The sequence below is a fragment of the Cervus canadensis genome, chromosome 24 (assembly GCF_019320065.1).
Source record: "Cervus canadensis isolate Bull #8, Minnesota chromosome 24, ASM1932006v1, whole genome shotgun sequence".
In the NCBI taxonomy this organism is placed as follows: Eukaryota; Metazoa; Chordata; class Mammalia; order Artiodactyla; family Cervidae; genus Cervus; species Cervus canadensis.
In genome coordinates this window covers 4,997,321-5,017,605 of record NC_057409.1, presented here as the reverse complement: position 1 = coordinate 5,017,605, position 20,285 = coordinate 4,997,321, and the positions used below count along the sequence as shown (strand labels likewise).

Sequence of the window (20,285 nt, the reverse complement as noted above, 5' to 3'; positions counted from 1 at the left end):
GCACCCCCACCTCGGCTCATCCTGCCCACCCACCGCCCCCACCCCAGGCTGTGTCCGAGAGCTGCGCATCCAAGGCGAGGAGATCGTCTTCCACGACCTCAACCTCACGGCACACGGCATCTCCCACTGCCCCACCTGTCGGGACCGGCCCTGCCAGGTGACACCCCCCAGGCCGCACTGTCCTCCCGGCTGCCCCCAGCCACTGCCCTCGGCCAGGACAGACACCCCCCAACCCCGCAGGAAGTAGGGGAGGGCCCGGGTGTCCTTGGCCTGACTTTTGGGGTTGCCTCGCAGAACGGGGGCCAGTGCCAGGACTCGGAGAGCAGCAGCTACGTGTGTGTGTGCCCGGCCGGCTTCACCGGGAGCCGCTGTGAGCACTCACAGGCCCTGCACTGCCACCCAGGTGGGTACCCCCCGCCCCGGCCGTGGCTGCCACCCCAGCCTCTCTCTTCCCTCTGCCCGTCGCTGCATCCGCATACCCGCCCCCAACCACCGCCCACACAGCGGCTGAGTACTCACCAGGCTCGTGAGTCCTCCCCCAAGTACTTAGCACCTTCCTGGCTTCTGACTTCCGTCACCGCTTACACTAACCTCCCCTCCACCTCGCGTCTCTGCCACCCAAGGCCTCACCCTGCTCACTGCACCCAGGCATGGCCCCTGGCCCCCATCACCACTCCCGGGTACCTACTACCTGTCACCAGAGCGCTCACCCCACTCCCCGCCTCCCAGGGACTCCTCACCCCCACACTAGTGCGGGCGGGTGCAGCCTTCCAGGAACAACACCCGGAGTCACGAGCTCACTCCCCACCTTGCTGTGCCCCTGGCCTAAGTCCCTTCCCCCTCCGCCGTCTCCCCACGCAGCGCCCCCTGGCTGGCCGGGCCCTAACCAGCCAAGGGGGTGCAGTAGGTAGGACCCTGGCATCGGGACCCCTCTCTCTCTCCCTGGACACCTCCACGTCCCCCCGACTCACCGCCCCCTGTGTCCCCCACCTCAGAGGCCTGTGGGCCCGACGCCACGTGTGTGAACCGGCCCGACGGCCGCGGCTACACGTGCCGCTGCCACCTGGGCCGCTCGGGGTTGAGGTGTGAGGAAGGTAAGCAGAGCGGGGGCCTGAGACCCCGGGGATCCCAGGGGGGCCGGGGGAGCCGGGCAGGGCACCCTGAGGCCCCGACGGATCCTGTGCATGAGACAGCTATTCCGGAGCCTGCATTCCTTAAGCAAGGGCCCCAGAGAGGAACCCGATCTGATTGGAGATCGGCCTGCTCTGCAGTGCCAGGGGCCAGGGAGTCTGAAGGCCGCGGCTGCAGCCACTGCCCAGCAGGTCCCAGCCCCTGGTACTGGACAGTGGGGGTGAGCAGGGGTCCCGGAGGAAGGCTGCCTGGTCGGAGCCCTCCCGGGGCCCTGGGGCTCCCACTGCCCCTGCTGAGCCGTGGCTGCCGCAGGTGTGACCGTGACCACCCCCTCCCTGGCGGGCACGGACTCCTACCTGGCACTGCCCGCTCTCACCAACACACACCACGAGCTGCGCCTGGACGTGGAGTTCAAGCCACTGGCGCCCGACGGGGTGCTGCTGTTCAGTGGAGGGAAGAGCGGGCCGGTGGAGGACTTCGTGTCCCTGGCGATGGTCGGCGGCCACCTGGAGTTCCGCTACGAGCTGGGCTCGGGTGAGTGTGGACACCAAACGCAGACGGGCCATGGGCACCAGGCTCCGTGCCCCCCGCATCCCAGGCCCTCCGGGGCCCCAAGAGGCAGGAGGAATAAATTCTGACGTCAGACCAACAGGAGGCCCCTGATCTTTGCATTCCTTCTCTCCGTGGGACCCGATTCGAGTCCCTAGACCTCTTTGGGGGGTTCCTCGGGGGGCACAGAGAGGCTGAAGGAGGTTCTGCGCCTGCTCAAATTCCCGTGGGGGGTGTGAGCCAGGGCAGGGGGGCCCATCCATCTGCCAACACTGCCCGGCGTCCTCCCCAGGCCTGGCCATCCTGCGGAGCGCCGAGCCGCTGGCCCTGGGCCGCTGGCATCACGCGTCTGCGGAGCGTCTCAACAAGGACGGCAGCCTGCGGGTGAACGGCGGGCGGCCCGTGCTGCGCTCCTCGCCCGGCAAGAGCCAGGGCCTCAACCTGCACACCCTGCTCTACCTGGGTGGCGTGGAGCCGTCTGTGCAGCTGCCCCCGGCCACCAACGTGACCGCCCACTTCCACGGCTGTGTGGGTGAGGTGAGCAGACTCCTCGACCGCCTACCTACGGGGAGGGCAAGGCGGTCTCCCCTCGTCTGCCGGCAGCCCCGGGTGCTGGGGACTGGACACTTCCCCCTCCGAGCCTCAGTTTCCTCCTCTGGGAAATGGGATGACTGCACCTGCCTTCAAAGCTCGTCCCGAGGCGGGACCACTGTGATGGGTGTTCCGGGGCCCTGAAGGAGGAAGGTGTTCCTCCTTCCTTGGTGGTTCAGCTGGTAAAGAATCTGCCCACAATGCAGGAGACCTGGGTTCGATCCCTGGGTTGGGAAGATCCCCTGGAGAAGGGATAGGCTACCCACTCCAGTATTCTTGGGCTTCCCTTGTGGCTCAGCTGGTAAAGAATCCGCCTGCAATGCGGGAGACCCTGGGTTCCATCCCTGGGTTGGGAAGATCCCCTGGAGAAGGAAATGGCAACCCACTCCAGTATTCTTGGGCTTCCCTTGTGGCTCAGCTGGTAAAGAATCCGCCTGCAATGCGGGAGACCCTGGGTTCCATCCCTGGGTTGGGAAGATCCCCTGGAGAAGGGAGAGGCTACCCACTCCAGTATTCTGGCATGGAGAATTCCATGGACTGTATAGTCCAGGGGGTCACAAAGAGTCAGACGTGACTGCGCGGCTGCCTCACGCTCCCCACCCTAGTCTCCCACCTCCCTGCTCAAGCCCGAGCCTGGGCCCCGCTCCCCTCCGTCTGCTGGGGCACCCGTGCCGCTGCCCGCCTCTGCCCGCCGCTGCCCGCTGCGCTCTCCAGGCCCCTCCGTGTCCCTGTCCCCACAGGTGTCAGTGAACGGAAAGCGGCTGGACCTCACCTACAGCTTCCTGGGCAGCCGGGGCGTCGGGCAGTGCTATGACGGCTCGCCGTGTGAGCGCCAGCCCTGTCGCCACGGCGCCACATGCATGCCCGCGGGCGAATACGAGTTCCAGTGTCTGTGTCGAGACGGCTTCAAAGGTGGGGGAGCCCCCGGGCTGGTGCTGGGCGGGGGTGCGGCGTGGGCAGCGGCCGCTCCGGCCCCTGGCCGCTCACCTCTGCCCCGACCCGCAGGAGACCTCTGCGAGCACGAGGAGAACCCTTGCCGGCTCCGTGAGCCCTGTCTACACGGGGGCACCTGCCAGGGCACCCTCTGCCTCTGTCCCCCCGGCTTCTCGGGCCCACGCTGCCAGCACAGTAAGCGCCCCGACTTCTCTCCGCCTTCCCCCTTGGGGCTCCAGGAGCTGGACACAGCCCGCCAACTGGAGCCTGCCCCTCCCCACAGGCTCTGGACACGGCATGGTGGAGCCCGACTGGCATCTTGAAGGCAGCGGGGGCAACGGTATGTACTGGCCGTGAGCAGCCAGAGGAGCTGAGCCGACTTGTCCTTCCCAGACTCTGGGTCCCTCAGCCCCTCTTCCAGTGACCCCCACCCCCCTCACCACTCCATCCTGGCCTCTAAATAAAACCAGTCCGGGGGAGAGGCTCCCTGGGCGCAGAGACAGGATAAGGAGAGATGAGCCGCCTAGAGCCGGGTCCCGCCCGGGGCTTACAGGCTGGGTGACCGCGCGGCACTCCCACTTCCGTTCTCTGCTCTGTATTCATGCATTCAAGCAACAAAAGTGTCTGTGTGCCCATCCTTGCCCCGGGAACAGTAAATATACATAAGGCAGGACGCTCGTTCCCAAGGATTCCACAATTTGTTTAAAGGCAGTGATAATGACTTTACGACCACGTGTAACATAAATAGCTGGTAGGAGCCTGCTGTATAGCGCAGGGAGCTCAGCCCAGTGCTCTGTGAAGACCTAGATGGGGGGGATGGGGGGGATTGGGGGTGGGGGGATGGGGGGACGGGGGAGAGGGGCGGTCCAAAAGGGAAGGGGTATAAGTGTACATGTGGCTGATTCACTGCATTCTACAGCAGAAACTAACATAACACTGTAAAGCAGTAACACTCCAATTTAAAAATTTATTTGTTGAACATCATTTACAGGGCTTGTGCTCCCTGATTTCTAGATACGTATCTTATTTATCACTAACACAACAGGAGAGGTAGTGGTCTAGTGCGTAAAGGTCTGAATTCAAATCCCAGCTCTGCCCCTTCCTGCCTGTGTGACTTGGCTGAGTCACTTAACCTCTCTGGACCTCCGTTTCCTCATGTATTAAATAGAAAGAAGTAACATCCTTCCACAAAGCTTTGGAAAAAATTTCGTGTGAGAATAAGATCCTTTACTGTATTTAAAACGCTTCAAACAATGCCTGGTCCACAGTGGACACAGAACATTGTTGTTGTTGAGTCCCTAAGTCTTGTCCGACTCCTTGTGACCCCATGGACTGCAGCATGCCGCGCTTCCCTGCTCCTCACCACCTCCCAGAACTTGCTCAAACTCACGTCCGTTGAGTCGGTGATGCCATCCAACCATCTCATCCTCTGCTGCCCGCTTCTCCTACTACCCTCAATCTTTCCCAGCATCAGGGTCTTTTCCAACGAGTCAGCTCTTCGCATCAGGTGGCCCAAGTATTGGAGCTTCAGCTTCATCAGTCCCTCCAATGAATATTCAGGGTTGATTTCCTTTAGGATTGATTAGATTCATCTCTTTGCTGTCCAAGATACTCTCAAGAGTACGAGAAAATGCAGACTATTAGCTTTTGTGAATTGTAGCAAAGACACAGGGTTATGACAAGGATCCAGTTAAAAATGACGTTTGTAGCTGGATGATGTGAAACCTCCTGCCCCGTAACTGGCACATAGTAGGTGCTCGGAAACTGTCAGCTGCTCACTTAACCAGCTGGTGGAGGCCTGCGACCTGTCCCCTACCCTGGTAGCTGCCAGGCCCCAGGGGCCGGCGCTGGTACGGAATGGCGTTGAGCAGGTAGGGTTGGGAATGTTACAGCCACACACACAGTCTGGGTGATGCGTTCCTAAGGTCTGGGCTGCCATCCAGGCTTCCCACTTCTGGGCAAGTCCCTCACCCCTGAGCCTGCCTTCCCGTCTGTAAGATGGAGGGAACTCAAGGGTTCAGAACCGTTTATGTGCTACTGACGTGGGTGACCAGCTGTCCCAGTCTGCTCAGAACTGAGAGGCTCCTGGGAATGAGGGACTTGCAGAGCTAAACCGGGACAGGGGACTTCCCTGGCAGTCCAGTGGTTAAGAATCCTCCTTGCAATTCAGGGAACGCGGGTTCGAATCCTGGTCGGGGAACTGGGATCCCACATGTTTTGGAGCAGCTAAGCCCACACGCTGCAACCACTGAGCCTGTGCTCTCTAGAGCCTGAGGGCCACAAGGAAGACCCATCACAGTCAGAAAAAGAACCAGAACAGGAACCGGCAAATAGGGATGGGTGATCACCCTACCTGACCCTGTTGACTACAAAGAATGAATGAAGCACATAGGATTTCAAAGGAAACCAATTATCCTGAAACAAGGTTATCAAAGGGCTTCCCTGGTGGCTCAGAGGGTAAAGAATCCACCCACAGTGCAGAAGACCTGGGTTCGGTCCCTGGGTCAGGAAGATCCCCTGGAGAAGGGCCTGGCAACCCACTCCAGATCCTTGCCTGGAGAATACCATGGACAGAGGAGCCTGGAGGGCTACAGTCCATGGAATTGCAAAGAGTTGGATATGACTGAGTGACTCACCCTTTCACTTTTATCAAAACGTTTAAAATTTTTTGCTTCTTTCAGTTCAGTTCAGTTCAGTCGCTCGGTCGTGTCCGACTCTTTGCGACCCCATGGACTGCAGCACACCAGGCCTCCCTGTCTATCACCAACTCCCGGAGTTTACCCAAACTCAAGTCCATCGAGTCGGTGATGCCATCCAACCATCTCATCCTCTGTCGTCCCCTTCTCCTCCTACCCCCAATCCCTCCCAGTATCAGGGTCTTTTCCAATGAGTCAACTCTTCGCATGAGGTGGCCAAAGTATTGGAGTTTCAGCTTCGGCATCAGTCTTTCCAATGAACACCCAGGACTGATTTCCTTTAGGATGGACTGGTTGGATCTCCTTGCAGTCCAAGGGACTCTCAAGAGTCTTCTCCAACACCACAGTTCAAAAGCATCAATTTTTCAGTGCTCAGCTTTCTTCACAGTCGAACTCTCTTATTAACCATTAAATACAAGATTTAGGGTTGTTAGTCCCAACAGCTACCAAAGTTGCAATAAGCATGAACAATGTTTTTAAGTACTTGTAACTACCACAAGGGGTATGGAAATCTCCCACTGGGGACCAAGTCACCTTCAGAGTGGCTCCTACCTGCCTAATTGAAGGAGCGGCTACCTTCAGGAAGAAGTGAGCAAGACCAGAACTGTAGTTTTCCCGCCAAGTTCAGAGGCCTCTGAATTCTGCCCACGGCACCCGCCCCCCCACCGCGGGTCCTCAGGGACCACAGGTTCAGAGCCCCTTAGGAGCAGTACAGGCCGGGGTGGAGATGGAGGTCAGGGGTACCTGTGCGGGATGGATGCTCCATGGGGTGGACGGGGCTCCCAGCATCACTCCCACTGCCCCTCCACAGATGCCCCCGGGCAGTACGGAGCCTACTTCTATGACAACGGCTTCCTTGCTCTCCCGGGCCGCGTCTTCTCCAGGAGGTGAGACCAGTGTTGGGAGGGTCTGTGGGCCCCGGGGTGGGACTTCTGCCCCTCACCCTGTTTCCCCACCGCAGCCTCCCCGAGGTGCCTGAGACCATCGAGCTGGAGGTTCGGACCAGCACGGCCAGCGGCCTCCTGGTCTGGCAGGGCGAGGTGAGTGTGGGGCGTCTGGCCCGGGGATCTCAGACTCCCCAGCCTCTCTGTGGCCGGGGAAGTGGGGGAGAGAAAGGAGGCGGTCACCACCGCTGGGGCCGCAGAGATGCTGTGTTTCCCTGGCAGGAGGCGGGACAGTCTGGCCGAGGCAAGGACTTCATCAGCCTTGGGCTTCAGGACGGGCACCTCGTCTTCAGGTGGGTCCTGGCCCCTCCTGTCCCTTCCCTCACCCCCCTTATCCTTCAGCAGCTTTCCCTCGGGTCCCCTCCTCAGCCACACCCCCCACTACCCACCCCCAGTCCTACCCCCCGCTCACACCCTCTTGGGCCCATGTGCCTGCAGCTACCAGCTGGGCAGCGGGGAGGCCCGCCTGGTCTCTGAAGACCCCATTAACGATGGCGAGTGGCATCGCGTGACAGCGCTGCGGTAAGGGAGCCCCCCCCAGGCACCGGAGCAAGGGGCCAGAGTTCCCCCATCCCATGTCGGGGGCAGGCATTGAGCTCTGGGGAGACAGAACTTGAGGGCGGGGTCAGCGGGGAGATCACCACCCAGAGCACAGACTTCCAGGATGGGACAAGACTCCTGGGGGGCAGGGATGGGCGCACGATCACCCCAAGGGATGGGGGAAACCCGGGTGGGGTGCTCGGAAGCTGTGTGTGTGGGGCCAGATCTCTCACCCAGCGTGGGGGGGGCAGGAAAGAACTCGGGGAGCAGGGGGCGGACCTCTGTCATTAAGGGAGGGGACCCTCACAGGGCTGGGGAGGATGGGGAATCAGGGGTGAGGGCCTGACCCCCGTTTCGATGCAGAGAGGGCCAGAAAGGCTCCATCCAGGTGGACGGAGAGGAGCTGGTGAGCGGCCAGTCCCCAGGCCCGAATGTGGCGGTCAACACCAAGGGCAGCATCTACATTGGTAAGTCTTGAAGGCGGGCCTCGGGGCAGGCTGGGGCCTTGCTCCTCCAGGGGGGCGAGGGAGGGACTGGGGGCCCCTGCACCCCCCCGCAGAGCTGGAGCTCCCCCTCCCGGGGCTCCCCGAGCTGATGGGTCCGCCCTCTCCCCCCGCAGGCGGAGCCCCCGACGTGGCCGTGCTGACCGGGGGTAGGTTCTCTTCGGGCGTCACGGGCTGCATCAAGAACCTGGTGCTGCACTCCGCCCGGCCCGGCGGCCCCCCCGCACAACCAGTGGACCTGCAGCACCGTGCCCAGGCGGGGGCCAACACACGCCCCTGCCCCTCGTAGGCGCGGCCCGCCCTGCACGGACTCCCGGGCCGCGCCCCAGCCCCGCAACGGCAACTATATTATTATTAATATTATTATTATGATGATGATGAATATTTTGTAAGAAACTGAGGCGATGCCACGCTTTGCTGCTACTGCCCTGGGCTGGACTGGAGGGTGGGCACGTCACCCCCCGCCCCCACCCACAAACACACCTGGGCAGAGCCACAGGCCGCGGGCACAGCAGATTGCACCAGAGCCGGTGCCTCGGGGGGCCACCAGGACTCGGGGTTAGGCGCGGTGGCTCAGTGGGGTCAGAACCGCCCCCACCAACGGAGCCGCCCCACCAAGGCAGCGCTGGGCCGCCCCTTCGTTCAGCCCCAGGGCAGCGGCCGTCATTTCTGCGGAGCCAGCCTCGGCTTCCAGCCCGGCACCTTGCCAGCCACCTTGGAGCCTCACCAGCTACTGGAGTGGAGGGCATCAATTGGCCTTGGCCACCCTCCTCTGGGTTGGGCAGGCTCTCTAGTGCCAACTGTGGAGCAAAAGGCAGCTCACCCCTGGGCGGGCACCCCCACCCTCCCCCCAGCCCACGTCCTAGCCCCGATCCACCCCCACCAGACCAGCCGGGCCCCTGGCCCCTGGCAGCCTCCCCCTCCCACCAAGCCCTCCTGGCCTGCATCGCCCCCCCTCCCCACTAACCCCACACCTAGCCCAGGGCCCCCAGCCCTCAAGGGGCTGCAAGGGAAACCACCCAACTCGTACCAGGAGCTGCTAGAGGCAGAGCCCAGCACTGAGAGGGGCTCCCTGCCCGTGCCAGGCCGCGTCCCCCCCCACGGATCTGGAAGTGAAGGCCCAGGGGACGTGGGGGGAGGAAGCCTTGGTGGTCAGAAAGAGTAAGTGCCTTGGGTGGGGGAGCTGGGACGCACGACTGGGAGGGACAGGGAGAGGACGTGACCGTCCTGCCCCATCTGTGGGCACCCGAGGGCCCGCCCCGCCAGCAGTCCCCCCAGATGTGGGGCCGGGACGCCTGGCCTCTGTGTCCTAGAAGGGACCCTCCTGTGGTCTTTGTCTTGATCTTTCTTAATAAACGGTGCTATCCCCGCCAGGGCTGTCGTCTCCTATGTCTTTGATTCAAGCGGGACTCGTGGTCCCTGAGGGTGGGTCAGGATGGGGCCAAGCAGGATGGACCAGCAAGTTCCAGGGGTGAAGTGAGACAGCGTCAGGCGTGTGAGGCCCCTGCTCCCTGCCCTCCACGGACCCAGCAGGGTGCCAGCCGCCAAAACAAGCTGCAGGGTCAGCTGTCCCAGTGGCCTTCACTGTGACCCTCTGAGGCAGGCATCATCCCATTTTCCAGAGGGGCAGACTGAATTTCGGAGGATTATGTGATGGGCCCAAAGGTAAACAGCCCTGTGGCGGGGTGGGGGGCAGAACCCAGGGGCCATCTGACCCCAGAGAACACTCTCTTCCCTCCGATGCCCGAAGCCTCTCTAGGAGTGCACCCCCTGATGCTGGAAGGCTGGCTCACTCAGCCGCAGCCCCCCAGGGGCCACTTGGCCAGGACACCTGTAACAGACAGTGCAGCAGAGGCCACGGGCCCGGGCCCGGGAGGCCAGCTGGCCGGAGAAGCAACAGCACCAGAGGAGGCCCAGGAGGAGGGCAGCAGAGGCCAGGGACAGTGAGGAGGCCAGCGCCACCCCTTGCAGCCAGGGCCCTGCAGAAAGAGAGTGTCCACTCAGGCCTCGGCCTGGGCCTGCTGCCCCCTGCCCACCCCTGGAGTGGGACAAGTATGATCTTGGTGGGTGGAGCGACAGTGGGTGGTAACCAAGAGCCACCTACCTTCCAGAGCTACACCCTGTTGGGCAGGGTCCCAGGGTGCTGGCAGGCTCATCTCAGCTGCCGTCCCCAGGGGTCCTGACGATTGAAGAGCTGGGTAAGGAGTCAGGGTCTGGGAGTTACCATCATCCAGATTCCCCACCAGGCTGGGCACTGGAGAGGGACCTGCAGGGGGAAATAACCACTAACTCACTGAGATTTGATGATTAAATGATTATGTCTCATTTAATCCTCCTAAAACCTCTTAGCAAGTATTAGTATTTTTATTTTACAGATAAGGAATGGATGGGGAAACAGTGGGAACAGTGACAGATTTTATTTTGGGGGGCTCCAAAATCACTGCAGATGGTGACTGCAGCCATGAAATTAAAAGACACTTGCTCCTTGGAAGAAAAGTTATGACCAACCTAGACAGCATATTAAAAAGCAGAGACAACACTTTGTCACAAAGGTCCACCTAGTCAAAGCTACGGCTTTTCCAGTAGTCATGTACGGATGTGAGAGTTGGACTATAAAGAAAGCTGAGCGCCAAAGAATTGATGCTTTTCAACTGTGGTGTTGGAGAAGACTCTTGAGAGTCCCTTGGACTGCAAGGAAATCAAACCAGTCCATCCTCAAGGAAATCAGTCCTGAATATTCATTGGAAGGACTGATGCTGAAGCTGAGACTCCAGGACTTTGGCTACCTGATGTGAAGAACTGAGTCATTGGAAAAGACCCTGATGCTGGGAAAGATTGAAGGCAGGAGGAGAAGGGGACGACAGAGGATGAGATGGTTGGATGGCATCATCGACTCAATGCACATGAGTTTGAGTAAGCTCCAGGAGTTGGTGATGGACGGGGAAGCCTGGCATGCTGCAGTCCATGGGGTTGCAAAGAGTTGGACTGAGCAACTGAACTGAACTGAACTGAGGCACAGAGAGAGGTTAAGTCACTTGCCCAGGTCACATGGCTAGAAGTGGCAGGGGTGGACTTGAACTCACAGTCTAGCTCCAGGGGCTGCAGTGGATGAATGGAGCTACTTCTCAAGAAGGAAGTACCTGTATTGAGCATTGTCAGTGCACCCAACATGTGCTCTGCGCTGGGCTCTTCACCCACAGGATTTCACTTAAAGTTCATGACAGATCTAAAAGGCTAGATTTGTCATCGTCAGTTTACAGGTAAACAAATGAAGGGACAGGGAGGTTCATTCTTCCACTTATTCAACAAGTATTTTTTGATCATCTACTATACCCCAGGCATTGCTCTGGGGACTAAGGGAAATGACAGTGAGAAAAATAGACAGAAATGTCATTATGGAGGGCTTCCCTGGTGTCTCAGTGGTAAAGAATCCATCTGCCACTGTAAGAGACATGGGTTTGAACCCTGATCCAGGTAGTACTAGTGGTAAAAAAAAAAACAAAAAAAAAACCTGCCTGCCAATGCAGGAGATATAAGAGATGCAGGTTCAATCCCTGGGTCTAGAAGGTCCCCTGGAGGAGGGCATAGCAGCCCACTCCAGTATTCTTGCCTGGAGAATCCCATGGATGGAGGAGCCTGATAGAATATAGTCCATGGGGTCGCAAAGAGTCAGACTTGATGGAAATGTCTTCAGTTCAGTTCAGTTCAGTAAATCAGTTGTGTCCGACTCTTTGCAACCCCATGAACTACAGCACGCCAAGCCTCCCTGTCCATCACCAACTCCCGGAGCTTACTCAAACTCATGTCCATTGAGTCGGTGATGCTATCCAACCATCTCATCCTCTGTCGCCCCCTTCTCCTACCACCTTCAATCTTTTCCAGCATCAGGGTCTTTTCCAATGAGTCAGTTCTTCTTGGAAATGACTTAGCACGCACCCTCACCACCACTGAAACACCAGTCGGAAGCAGCTGGACCCTATCACCTCCGGCATCTTCGAGCTCTAACGCCCTCTGGTCCTCAGGCTACAGGTCCTCAGCCTGGTCTGGACAGAGTCCCCGCTGCTTCCCCTTTTCCTCTCCCGCCACAGCCCTGCCTCCAGCTTCCATCCCAGCTGTTGGCGGGGCCCAGGCCACACCCCCCCCACTGACCTCCACAGTTGGCTGGTGGCCAGGAAGCCTGGTCACTGCCGTCGCCACAGTTGTCCATGCCCCAGCGATCGCACACCAGGCTCAGGGGGATGCACCTGCCATTCCGACACGGGAAGTAGGCACCACAGGATCCTGCAGCCAAGAGGGGAGGCGTGCAATGAGGACCCCGGGCACCGGGGCAGGCGTGGCCCGGCGGGGAGGGAAGGTAGGAGGTGTGAGCAGGAGAGGCTGTTTCCAGGCACGTGCAGATAAGAGTATGGATGAGACAGGGGTGTGATCATAAAGATGATGAGGGTGATGGTGGCTAAGATTTACGGAGCTCCTATGCCAGACCCGGTGCGGTTTGCATCCCGGCTCATTGAGTTTTCACAGCAACCCTGTGGCTTCACTACTGTTATCAACCCCATTTTAGAGATGAGAAGACTGAGGCACAGGGAGGTTAGGTCACTAGACCAAGGCCTCATAGCTTGTATCTAAGTGGCAGGGGAGGAATTCCGCCCCATGCTCACGTGAGCATGTGAGTGTGTACGTGCACATGTGTATGCCTGGCGACCTGAACACTCCAAGCACCTCGCCACCCTCAGCACTGTACTTGCCATCAGCCCACCTGCAACTCTATGGCTTGTTCCTCTCAGGTCTCCACTCAAATGTCATCTTGCCCGAAGGCCTGCCCTCACCCCCACACAAGAACAGCACACCACCCCTCCCCACCCCCCACCCCTTTATCCTGATTCCGGTTCCCCTGCAGCACTTACCACTTCTGCAGAACACAGATTTGCTTGATTCTTTGTGGTCTGTCTCGCCCACTAGAACGTCAGCTCAAATGAGGCCGGGACTTTCTCTTTCACTCATTGCTGAGTGAATCCCTGGCACCTAGAACAGCACCTGGTACTTGGCAGCTACTCAATACTTGTTAAATGAATGAACACACACACAGATGAGAAAAGGGGATGACTTGGTGCCCAGGTGCGGCAGACAGGTTGGCTTACACAGCACCCCATTCTGCGGAAAAAAGCTGAGTCAGGCAGGACTGACCAATACCATGGCTCAGAGCTGAGCATGGGAATCAGAGCATTCCATTCCTGGTTCTGGGAATGGACACATGGCCCATGTGACTAATCATATTTGACCCTGAGGACTTTTGCTAGAACCTTAAGATCCCTGCAGTTCCCTGGCAGTCCAGTGAGTAGGACTTGGCATTTTCACTGTAGGGGGCTCGGGTTCAGTCCCTCTTCGGGAACTGAGATCCTGCCAGCCACACGATGGTGTGGCCAATAGAGAAAAAGTCCTCACTCTTTTTTTTCATTGAGGTGAGAATTATAAGAGAGATTGCGTTCTTGGAGCTGCAGGATCACCTTGCTGCCAAGTAGAAAGAGGGAGCTAGAGTTGCCTGAGATGAAAGCCAAACAGACCCAAAGCAATGCAAAGGGAAAGAATAAAGAGAGAGAGCCTAGGAGGCATCATTTGAGCTCTTGGATCCATCTATACCTGAACCAACACCTTAGTATCCCAGTTATAGGAGCCCCCCAAATTCTCCTTTGGCTTAAGCCAGCTCGAATTGGGTTTCTTACATGTGAAAATGAAAGTGAATGCTCTCATACGCACAAGATGTGTAGGTGTCAGACCTGCAGGGACTAAAGCCTCGATTCAATGTGAGCAGAGGACCAGCTCTAGCAGTTATAGCCCCGCTGCTCAGCCTGTGATCTGGGGGGCCTGCAGCACTTTGCCTAACCTCCCTGAGCCTGTTTCCCATCCATCAGTACGAGGGTATGACCCAGCAGAGCTGCTGTGAGAACAGAGGCTTGCCAAGGGCAGGAGACAACAAGGAATTATTGTTAACACCACCATCAGTTCCCTTTCCTTGCCCAAGTAGGCTTCCCTCACTTACCATCACCAGGAGTCCTCGCTCTCCGCCCCTCTGCAATCGTCTGAGAGGCGGACTCGGGACAGAGGAGCCGGTGTGTGGACATAGGTGGGCGTGAGTTGCCTGGAAGTGTGCAAAGTGGTACTGTGCATGAGGTGTGCATGATGCGAAGTGTGTGTGCGAGGGAGTGTGCCGAATGTGAGCCAGGTGGGCCGTGCATTGGCAGTCTGTGTGTGCCGGGTCTGTGGAGCCGTGTGTACGAGGTGTGAGGTATGTGCTTGCGCCGTGTGTATGAGGGAGTGGATGCTGGAGTGTGAGGTGCGCGAAGTCAAGTCCCCGCGGTTGGCTCTGGGTCTGAACCGCCCCACCGGCTTCTCTCCCGCTGGCCCGGGCCCCTCCGGGTCCGGGCCGACTGCCCCCAACCCACCCAGCCGGAAAGAGGTGACTTCGCCCACGAAGTCCACGCGGGGCTGGCGGCCCCTGGTGACCAGGCGCAGGCCCAGGAGGTCCCCGGAGGTCGTCACCGGGGCCGGGATGGTCAGGCCGCAGAGGGGGGCTCCCAGGGGCCGGGGCGTCCCCGGCGGCCCCTCGTACAACTGCAGGTAGGACCCGGGGGCGCAGGGGTCCGCCGGCGGCGGGGCGGAGGCGTTGAGCGCCAGGGGCGGCACGGACGGCGGGGTCAGGCTGTAGACCAGGAAGAAGCGGAACTGGAGGCGGATCCTGTCGCCCGGGGCGGCCGCCCGCACCCAAAGCCCGCAGTCGGTGTCCGGGGCCACGAAGTAAAAGCGGCGCGACGCGGAGTGCGAACGCAACAGCAGCCCGTCCGCCTGCCGGGTCCGGCCGCACAGGTCCACCAGGTCAGCTGCAACGGAGAGCACGGCCCTGGACGAGGTGCCCGGCCTGGCCCCTGCCGTCTGCCCGCCGGGTGGCCCGGAGCGAGTCGCTCACCCTCTCTGAGCCTCAGTTTTCTAGTTGGGGAAATGGCAGGTGATTGATCCATCTCAGAATATTTGTGAGGGCTACAAGATGTAATTCAAGTCCTCATTATCTAATTCAGAAACCCTAGGATAGGGACTTCCCTGGGGCCAAGTGGTTAAGACTTCCCCCTCCAGTGGAGGTGGGGGCGGGTTCCACCCCTGCAATCAGAGCTAAGATCCCACCTGCCAGGTGGCCAAAAAACCAAAAAACATAAAACAGAAATAATATTGTAACAAATTCAATAAAAACTTTAAAAATGGTCCACATTTAAAACAAAAAATCTTCGGATGCGGTTTCAGAATTTCCCAGATTTTAGAAAGATAATACGATACAGTCCCAGATGGAGTCTGCCGCATCCCTCTGTGATCAAACACATTTTCTAGAGCAGTTGTACAGAACATTTACCCTAAGTAGGACAAATAGAGACAACACACAGACTCCTATCAGTTCAGGTCAAGGTGTTGCCAGTAAGTTAAAAAACAAATATTGGTTGTCAGACCTTTCCATATTTTGGAGTGGAAACTAAAGGATTGTGGACATGTATGGGTATGGGTGCAGTGCTTCGGGGAGCACCTAATGAGCATTGCAGAAGTGTTAGTTTTATCTTATTAAGGAAGGATGGGAGAGACACAGTTGGGCACCTGCCCAGCCAACAGCCATTCCCTGTTTCTCCTTGCTAAAAGAAACTCAGTTCCCCTCAGCTATCAAGGAGCAACATGCTAGCCCCCTGGTCATTAACCTAATCCAAGTCTTGTAATCCTAATTCTATTTGCCAGGTTTAGGGATTGGCATCTGACCTGATTCTGGCCAATGAGATTTAAGGAGAGGCTTGCTGAGAGTTCCTGAGAAAGATTTTCCTCCTTAATTTAACCAAAAAAAAAAAAAAGAGGGAGTGAGAGCTGTGTGATGAGGAACCTCTTTTTCTTCCTGCTTTTGAAAGTCATTGACTGAGGATGTGATGCCCGGAGCTGCAGCAGCCACCTTGCAAGGATGAGGTCATGAGCATTATGGAGGAGCCTTGGCACAGGTGAGCTGCTGAAAACCATTTCTGGTTTCACCTAAGGCCTCTCTTCTTAAGTGAAATAATAAATGTCCTTATGTTAAACACTCCCTTTAGTTTGGTATCTGTTCCAGTCCCAAACTTCCTCATTAGTACTGGGTTGTTATGAGGATTAATGAGATAATGTGCAAGTATTCAAACCATCTCTGGTTTTTGTAAGGAGAGAGGGAGAACAGGAGGAGGCTTTTCTGGGGCATGGTAGGGGCACCAGTGGTGCTTGAGGACAAGCCAGGATCTGGGTCTGTGGGGAAGAAATTCTCCTTTAGGGCTCAGGATGTAGGAGTATCTTCTCATATCTGTGCAGCTCAACTAAAGCCAGAACCTGCCCTGGAGGGACGTGGGACAGGGGGAGTTTCAGAGAGTGAGTGAACAAGCACCCCCTATGTGTGGGGTGCTGTCTGTGTGTCTTGCATGGTTGATCACATATGGAAAATAATAACAGTCCCTTAAGGGGCAAGACCCTATCGTTCTTCCCACTTTACTGCTGAGGAAACGAAGACTTAGAAACAGTGATGGCAGGACTCCCTTGGGGATCCAGTGGTTAAGACTCTGTGCCTCCAATGCAGGGGGCCACAGGTTCGATCCCTGGTTGGGGGTGAGGCCAAAAAAGAAAAAAATAATGTCAAGTGTAGACTGAGTGTGTGAATGCAGGGTTATCTGACTCCGAAGTCCACAGTCCACTTGCCCCCAGGCCCTTGCTTCTGGGTGACTTGGAGCTCCAGCCACCCACAGGGATTGGGGTGGATTTGCGGGTGCCAGGCAAGAGCAGACTGAGAGTTTCCCAGTGTCCCCCAACCCAAGGGATCCCAGCCCATCAGGGTGAATGCTGACTGGGGAAACAGGCTCTAAGGGTGGTGGGCCTGAGTCTCCTGCCTGCCCAGCCAAGCCCCCTCGGACTCACCTGTATGCAGAGCTGATGCAGTCAGCGCGGCTGCCCCCAGCAGGAGCAGCCTCTGGGGCAACTGCGGAGGACAGACTTCCATCCCGGCTGTCCTGTGCCCAGCAGTGGGGCAGACGGGCAGAATCCGCAGTTTGGGGTCTTTGGGGAGACTGGGGTGGAGGAGTTGGCAGGACTCAGGGAGCAAGAGGAAGCAAGTACACCAGCTCCTCTGGTCTCTCCAGAGATGTTTGCACTCCCGGTTCCAGACTCTTCTTCAGATCAGGGTTGTGTCTAGGGTTGCCATGGAGATTTGGGGCTGGGGCAGGAGCCTGGGGAGAGAAGGCGGGGAGGATGCCTGCTCATCCCCTGCCAGACAGGAACCAGGAAACTCAGATCCGGTTCGACCACACGGCTTCTGGGAGGGGGGTCCCACAGCCTCAGAGAGCTGCCGCCTTCCTGGAGAAGTTGGCCTCTTAGGGCCGAGCTTAAGGGAGAGGCCCAGGACACCAAACGGGCCTCTCCGAGGGCCTAGAGGGGCAGCAGGTGGCGAAGGCGCGCTGGCCCAGGACTCGGCTCTCTTACAAAGGGTTCCTGCCTCAGGGCCTTTGCCCCCTCTGCTCCTGCACCCAGACTGCCCCTCCCCCATACGGTGGCCCATGGCTGGCTTCTCTGGGTCATTCGGATTTCAAGCTCACGGTCACCTGCTCAGATCACATTTCCCCGACACTTCTCAGTCTAAACTAGTGCTTTCCCTCCTTGTCACTCGGAATTTATCTCAGTGCTCACTGAAATTACTTTGGTGGTGGTGGTGGTTGAGTCGCTAAGTCATGTCCGACTCTGGCAACCCCATGGACTGTAGCCCACCAGGCTCCTCTGTCCATGGGATTCTCCAGGCAGAACACTGGAGTGGGCTGCCACTTCCTTCTCCAGGGGATCTTCCTGACCCAGGAATCAAACTCGGGTCTCCTGCATTGCAGGCGGATTCTTTACCGACTGAGCTATGAAGGGAATTACTTTGCTTATTTATATCTATCTTGTTATATGTATTGTCCATTGACCACCCCCCCAACTAAAATTCCATGTCTTATTGTTCTCTGAAGCCCTAGATCATAGCACAGTGCCTGGCATAGAGCAAAAATCCAGGAAAAAAGATCTAATATGTGGCATTGAACAAATGACCTTCCTTTTTTCTGGGTTTTACTTCTTCATGTGTAAAAGGAAGGGCTTGGACCATTTCAGGCTTTTTTCAAAAATTATAATTAGTGGGACAGTTTTTTTTCAAAAGGCATCATACATAGAACCTTAATCTATAACACTGAAACTTTTCAGGTCTCAGTTTCCTGATCTGCGAAATGGAATGATGGTAGATCTAACTTTGCAGGTGTATTATAAAGGAAAAGTAACTTGATACAAGTGGGGGACTTAGAACAGTGTCTGTCACTGCAGTAAAGTGCCCAACGCTTGTCAGGCTGGATGATGACTCCCATCGTTATTACTTAAACAGATCTTCTGTGTTTCAAGACGCCCCCCTCAGACGTTGAGACAGCACCTCAGAGTCTGAGGACTCTATGGGAAGGTTAAAACTGTTGGCCCTACTGCTAATGCTCTCCTTTCGAGAACCGACATTCGATGTCACCTGCGTACCCTGCTGTGTGTGTTGTCCAAGGCCAGGCCGTGGGAACTCCTTTGGCAGGAGTGGATCTGTCATGAAACTCGTGAGGCTTGCGCATCAGGACATATTACTTGCATGGGATTATTTCATAATTTCATAAAATTTGCAAAAGTGAGCTATTTTAACCACAATCAATTCAGATCACTGTCTCTTTCCACCCCAGTCTCCTCCATCACACCCCTCTTCAGATGGCCATGGGCATTTTTGAAATCTGGCTAAGGGAGGTGGGTTTGCAGCTTGGGTTTGCAGAGGGTATAATTAGGGGTCCTGGCTCCTCCAGGTGTCGTTTTATTATTTCTGAATGCCCCAGAATGCCTTCCAGGAATCTTCCTCATGCCCTGTATGCTCTCTGTCCCGGTGTTGTGATACGAAGGTACAGAATCAGAGGTCGTGATTGTGCCTGGCCTCGCAGTGTGAGGGGATTGAAGGAGAAATAAGGTTTGAACTGTATGAAGCCAATATTAAAGCTCACATAGGTAAGAAATTTGATAGAGGTTATCTCAAGTTTGACAACAATCCTTAAGAGAATAATCTTACTAATAATAATGAACTGCAAAGCTGAGGAAAAAACAGTCTAAATCATCACTAATTAAAAATAAAAAAACTGATTTTGATCAGTCATGCTAAAGGAAAGACTGAATTATCTTTCTAGTCTTGTTATGGAAAATCTCATACAGTGTTGTCATAGAAGGGATAAAAGGATGTGCCGCCCAAAAAAGTAAGGGAAAGGGTATTATAGAAGAATGTTAGGCAGTTGATTGATAAAAACATGTTATTGTTTTGACTTTATATTGTTCACAGTTTTTGTCAGTTTTTAAACTTTGAACATGGAAGTTCAAAGTTAAACTTTGTTGGACATGGAAGCAACCCATCTGTCCATCGACAGATGAATGGATAAAGAAGATGTGGTATATATATATATATACCATGGAAAACTACCCAGCCTTAAAACAAAAAGAATGAAACTGAGTCAGTTGTAGTGATGTGGATGAACCTAGAGCCTATTATACAGCATGAAGTAAGTCAGAAAGAGAAAAATATTATATGTTAATGCATCCATATGGAATCTAGAAAAATGGTACAGATGAAAGCATCTGCAGGACAAGTATAGAGGCGCAGATGCAGAGAATGGACGTGTAGACACCGGGTGGGGGAAGGAGAGGGTGGGATGAACTGCGGGAACAGCACTGACGTATACACACTACCATGTAAAATGGACAAGCGGGAAGCTGCTGTAGGTAGCGCCGGGAGCTCAGCTCGGTGCTCTGTGATGACCTGGGGGGCGGGATGGGAGGGTGGGAAGGAGGCTCAAGAGCAAGAGGACACGTGTGTACTTACGGCTGATCCACACTGTTGTACAGCAGAAGCTAACACAATGTTGTAAAGAATTATATTCCAATAAAAAAGGCTGTAAAGAAAAAAGAATATGTGATATCTACATACACACACACGCACACACGGACTATTCTTCAGCCATAAAAAAGAATGAAATAATATAATTTGCAACAACACGCATGGGCCTAGAGATTATCATACTAAGTGAAGTAACCCAGACAAAGAAAGACAAATATTAGGGACTTCCCAGGTGGTCCAGTGGCTAAGACTCTGCACTCCCAATGCAAAGGGCCCAGGTTCAACGCCTGGTCAGGGTACTAGATCCCACATGCCACAACTAAGACATGGCCCAGGCAAATAAATAAATAATTCTTTTAAAAAAAGACAAATATTATATGATATCGCTTATATGTGGAAAGACGATACAAATGAACTTATTTACAAAGCAGAAATACTCTCA

At 56.2% G+C, this 20,285-nt stretch overlaps 2 protein-coding genes across 7 annotated transcripts in view; one reads left to right on the top strand and one right to left on the bottom strand.

Moving 5' to 3' along the window:
- HSPG2 (heparan sulfate proteoglycan 2) overlaps positions 1 to 9,260 on the top strand; it is a 107,956-nt gene extending 98,696 nt beyond the window's left edge. For 4 of the 6 annotated variants that reach the window (XM_043445976.1, XM_043445977.1, XM_043445978.1 and 1 more), the window contains 14 exons: positions 48 to 157; positions 295 to 403; positions 996 to 1,094; positions 1,444 to 1,665; positions 1,973 to 2,217; positions 3,012 to 3,183; positions 3,277 to 3,399; positions 3,488 to 3,544; positions 6,712 to 6,787; positions 6,862 to 6,940; positions 7,067 to 7,137; positions 7,283 to 7,366; positions 7,748 to 7,851; positions 8,004 to 9,260. In XM_043445976.1, coding sequence (XP_043301911.1) covers positions 48 to 157; positions 295 to 403; positions 996 to 1,094; positions 1,444 to 1,665; positions 1,973 to 2,217; positions 3,012 to 3,183; positions 3,277 to 3,399; positions 3,488 to 3,544; positions 6,712 to 6,787; positions 6,862 to 6,940; positions 7,067 to 7,137; positions 7,283 to 7,366; positions 7,748 to 7,851; positions 8,004 to 8,176 — 1,724 coding nt within the window. In that variant the 3' untranslated portion in view covers positions 8,177 to 9,260. The remainder of the gene's footprint in view (positions 1 to 47; positions 158 to 294; positions 404 to 995; positions 1,095 to 1,443; positions 1,666 to 1,972; positions 2,218 to 3,011; positions 3,184 to 3,276; positions 3,400 to 3,487; positions 3,545 to 6,711; positions 6,788 to 6,861; positions 6,941 to 7,066; positions 7,138 to 7,282; positions 7,367 to 7,747; positions 7,852 to 8,003) is intronic. The other 2 variants (XM_043445979.1, XM_043445975.1) reach the window with 1 other exon arrangement.
- Positions 9,261 to 9,642: 382 nt separating this feature from the next.
- LDLRAD2 (low density lipoprotein receptor class A domain containing 2) lies at positions 9,643 to 16,921 on the bottom strand. Its single transcript, XM_043445888.1, has 5 exons — positions 16,840 to 16,921; positions 14,328 to 14,762; positions 12,037 to 12,168; positions 9,992 to 10,153; positions 9,643 to 9,866 (listed from the first exon to the last, which is right to left on the bottom strand). The coding sequence occupies exons 1-5, from the start codon at positions 16,919 to 16,921 to the stop codon at positions 9,643 to 9,645; spliced, it is 1,035 nt and encodes a 344-aa protein (XP_043301823.1).
- Positions 16,922 to 20,285: the final 3,364 nt, after the last annotated feature.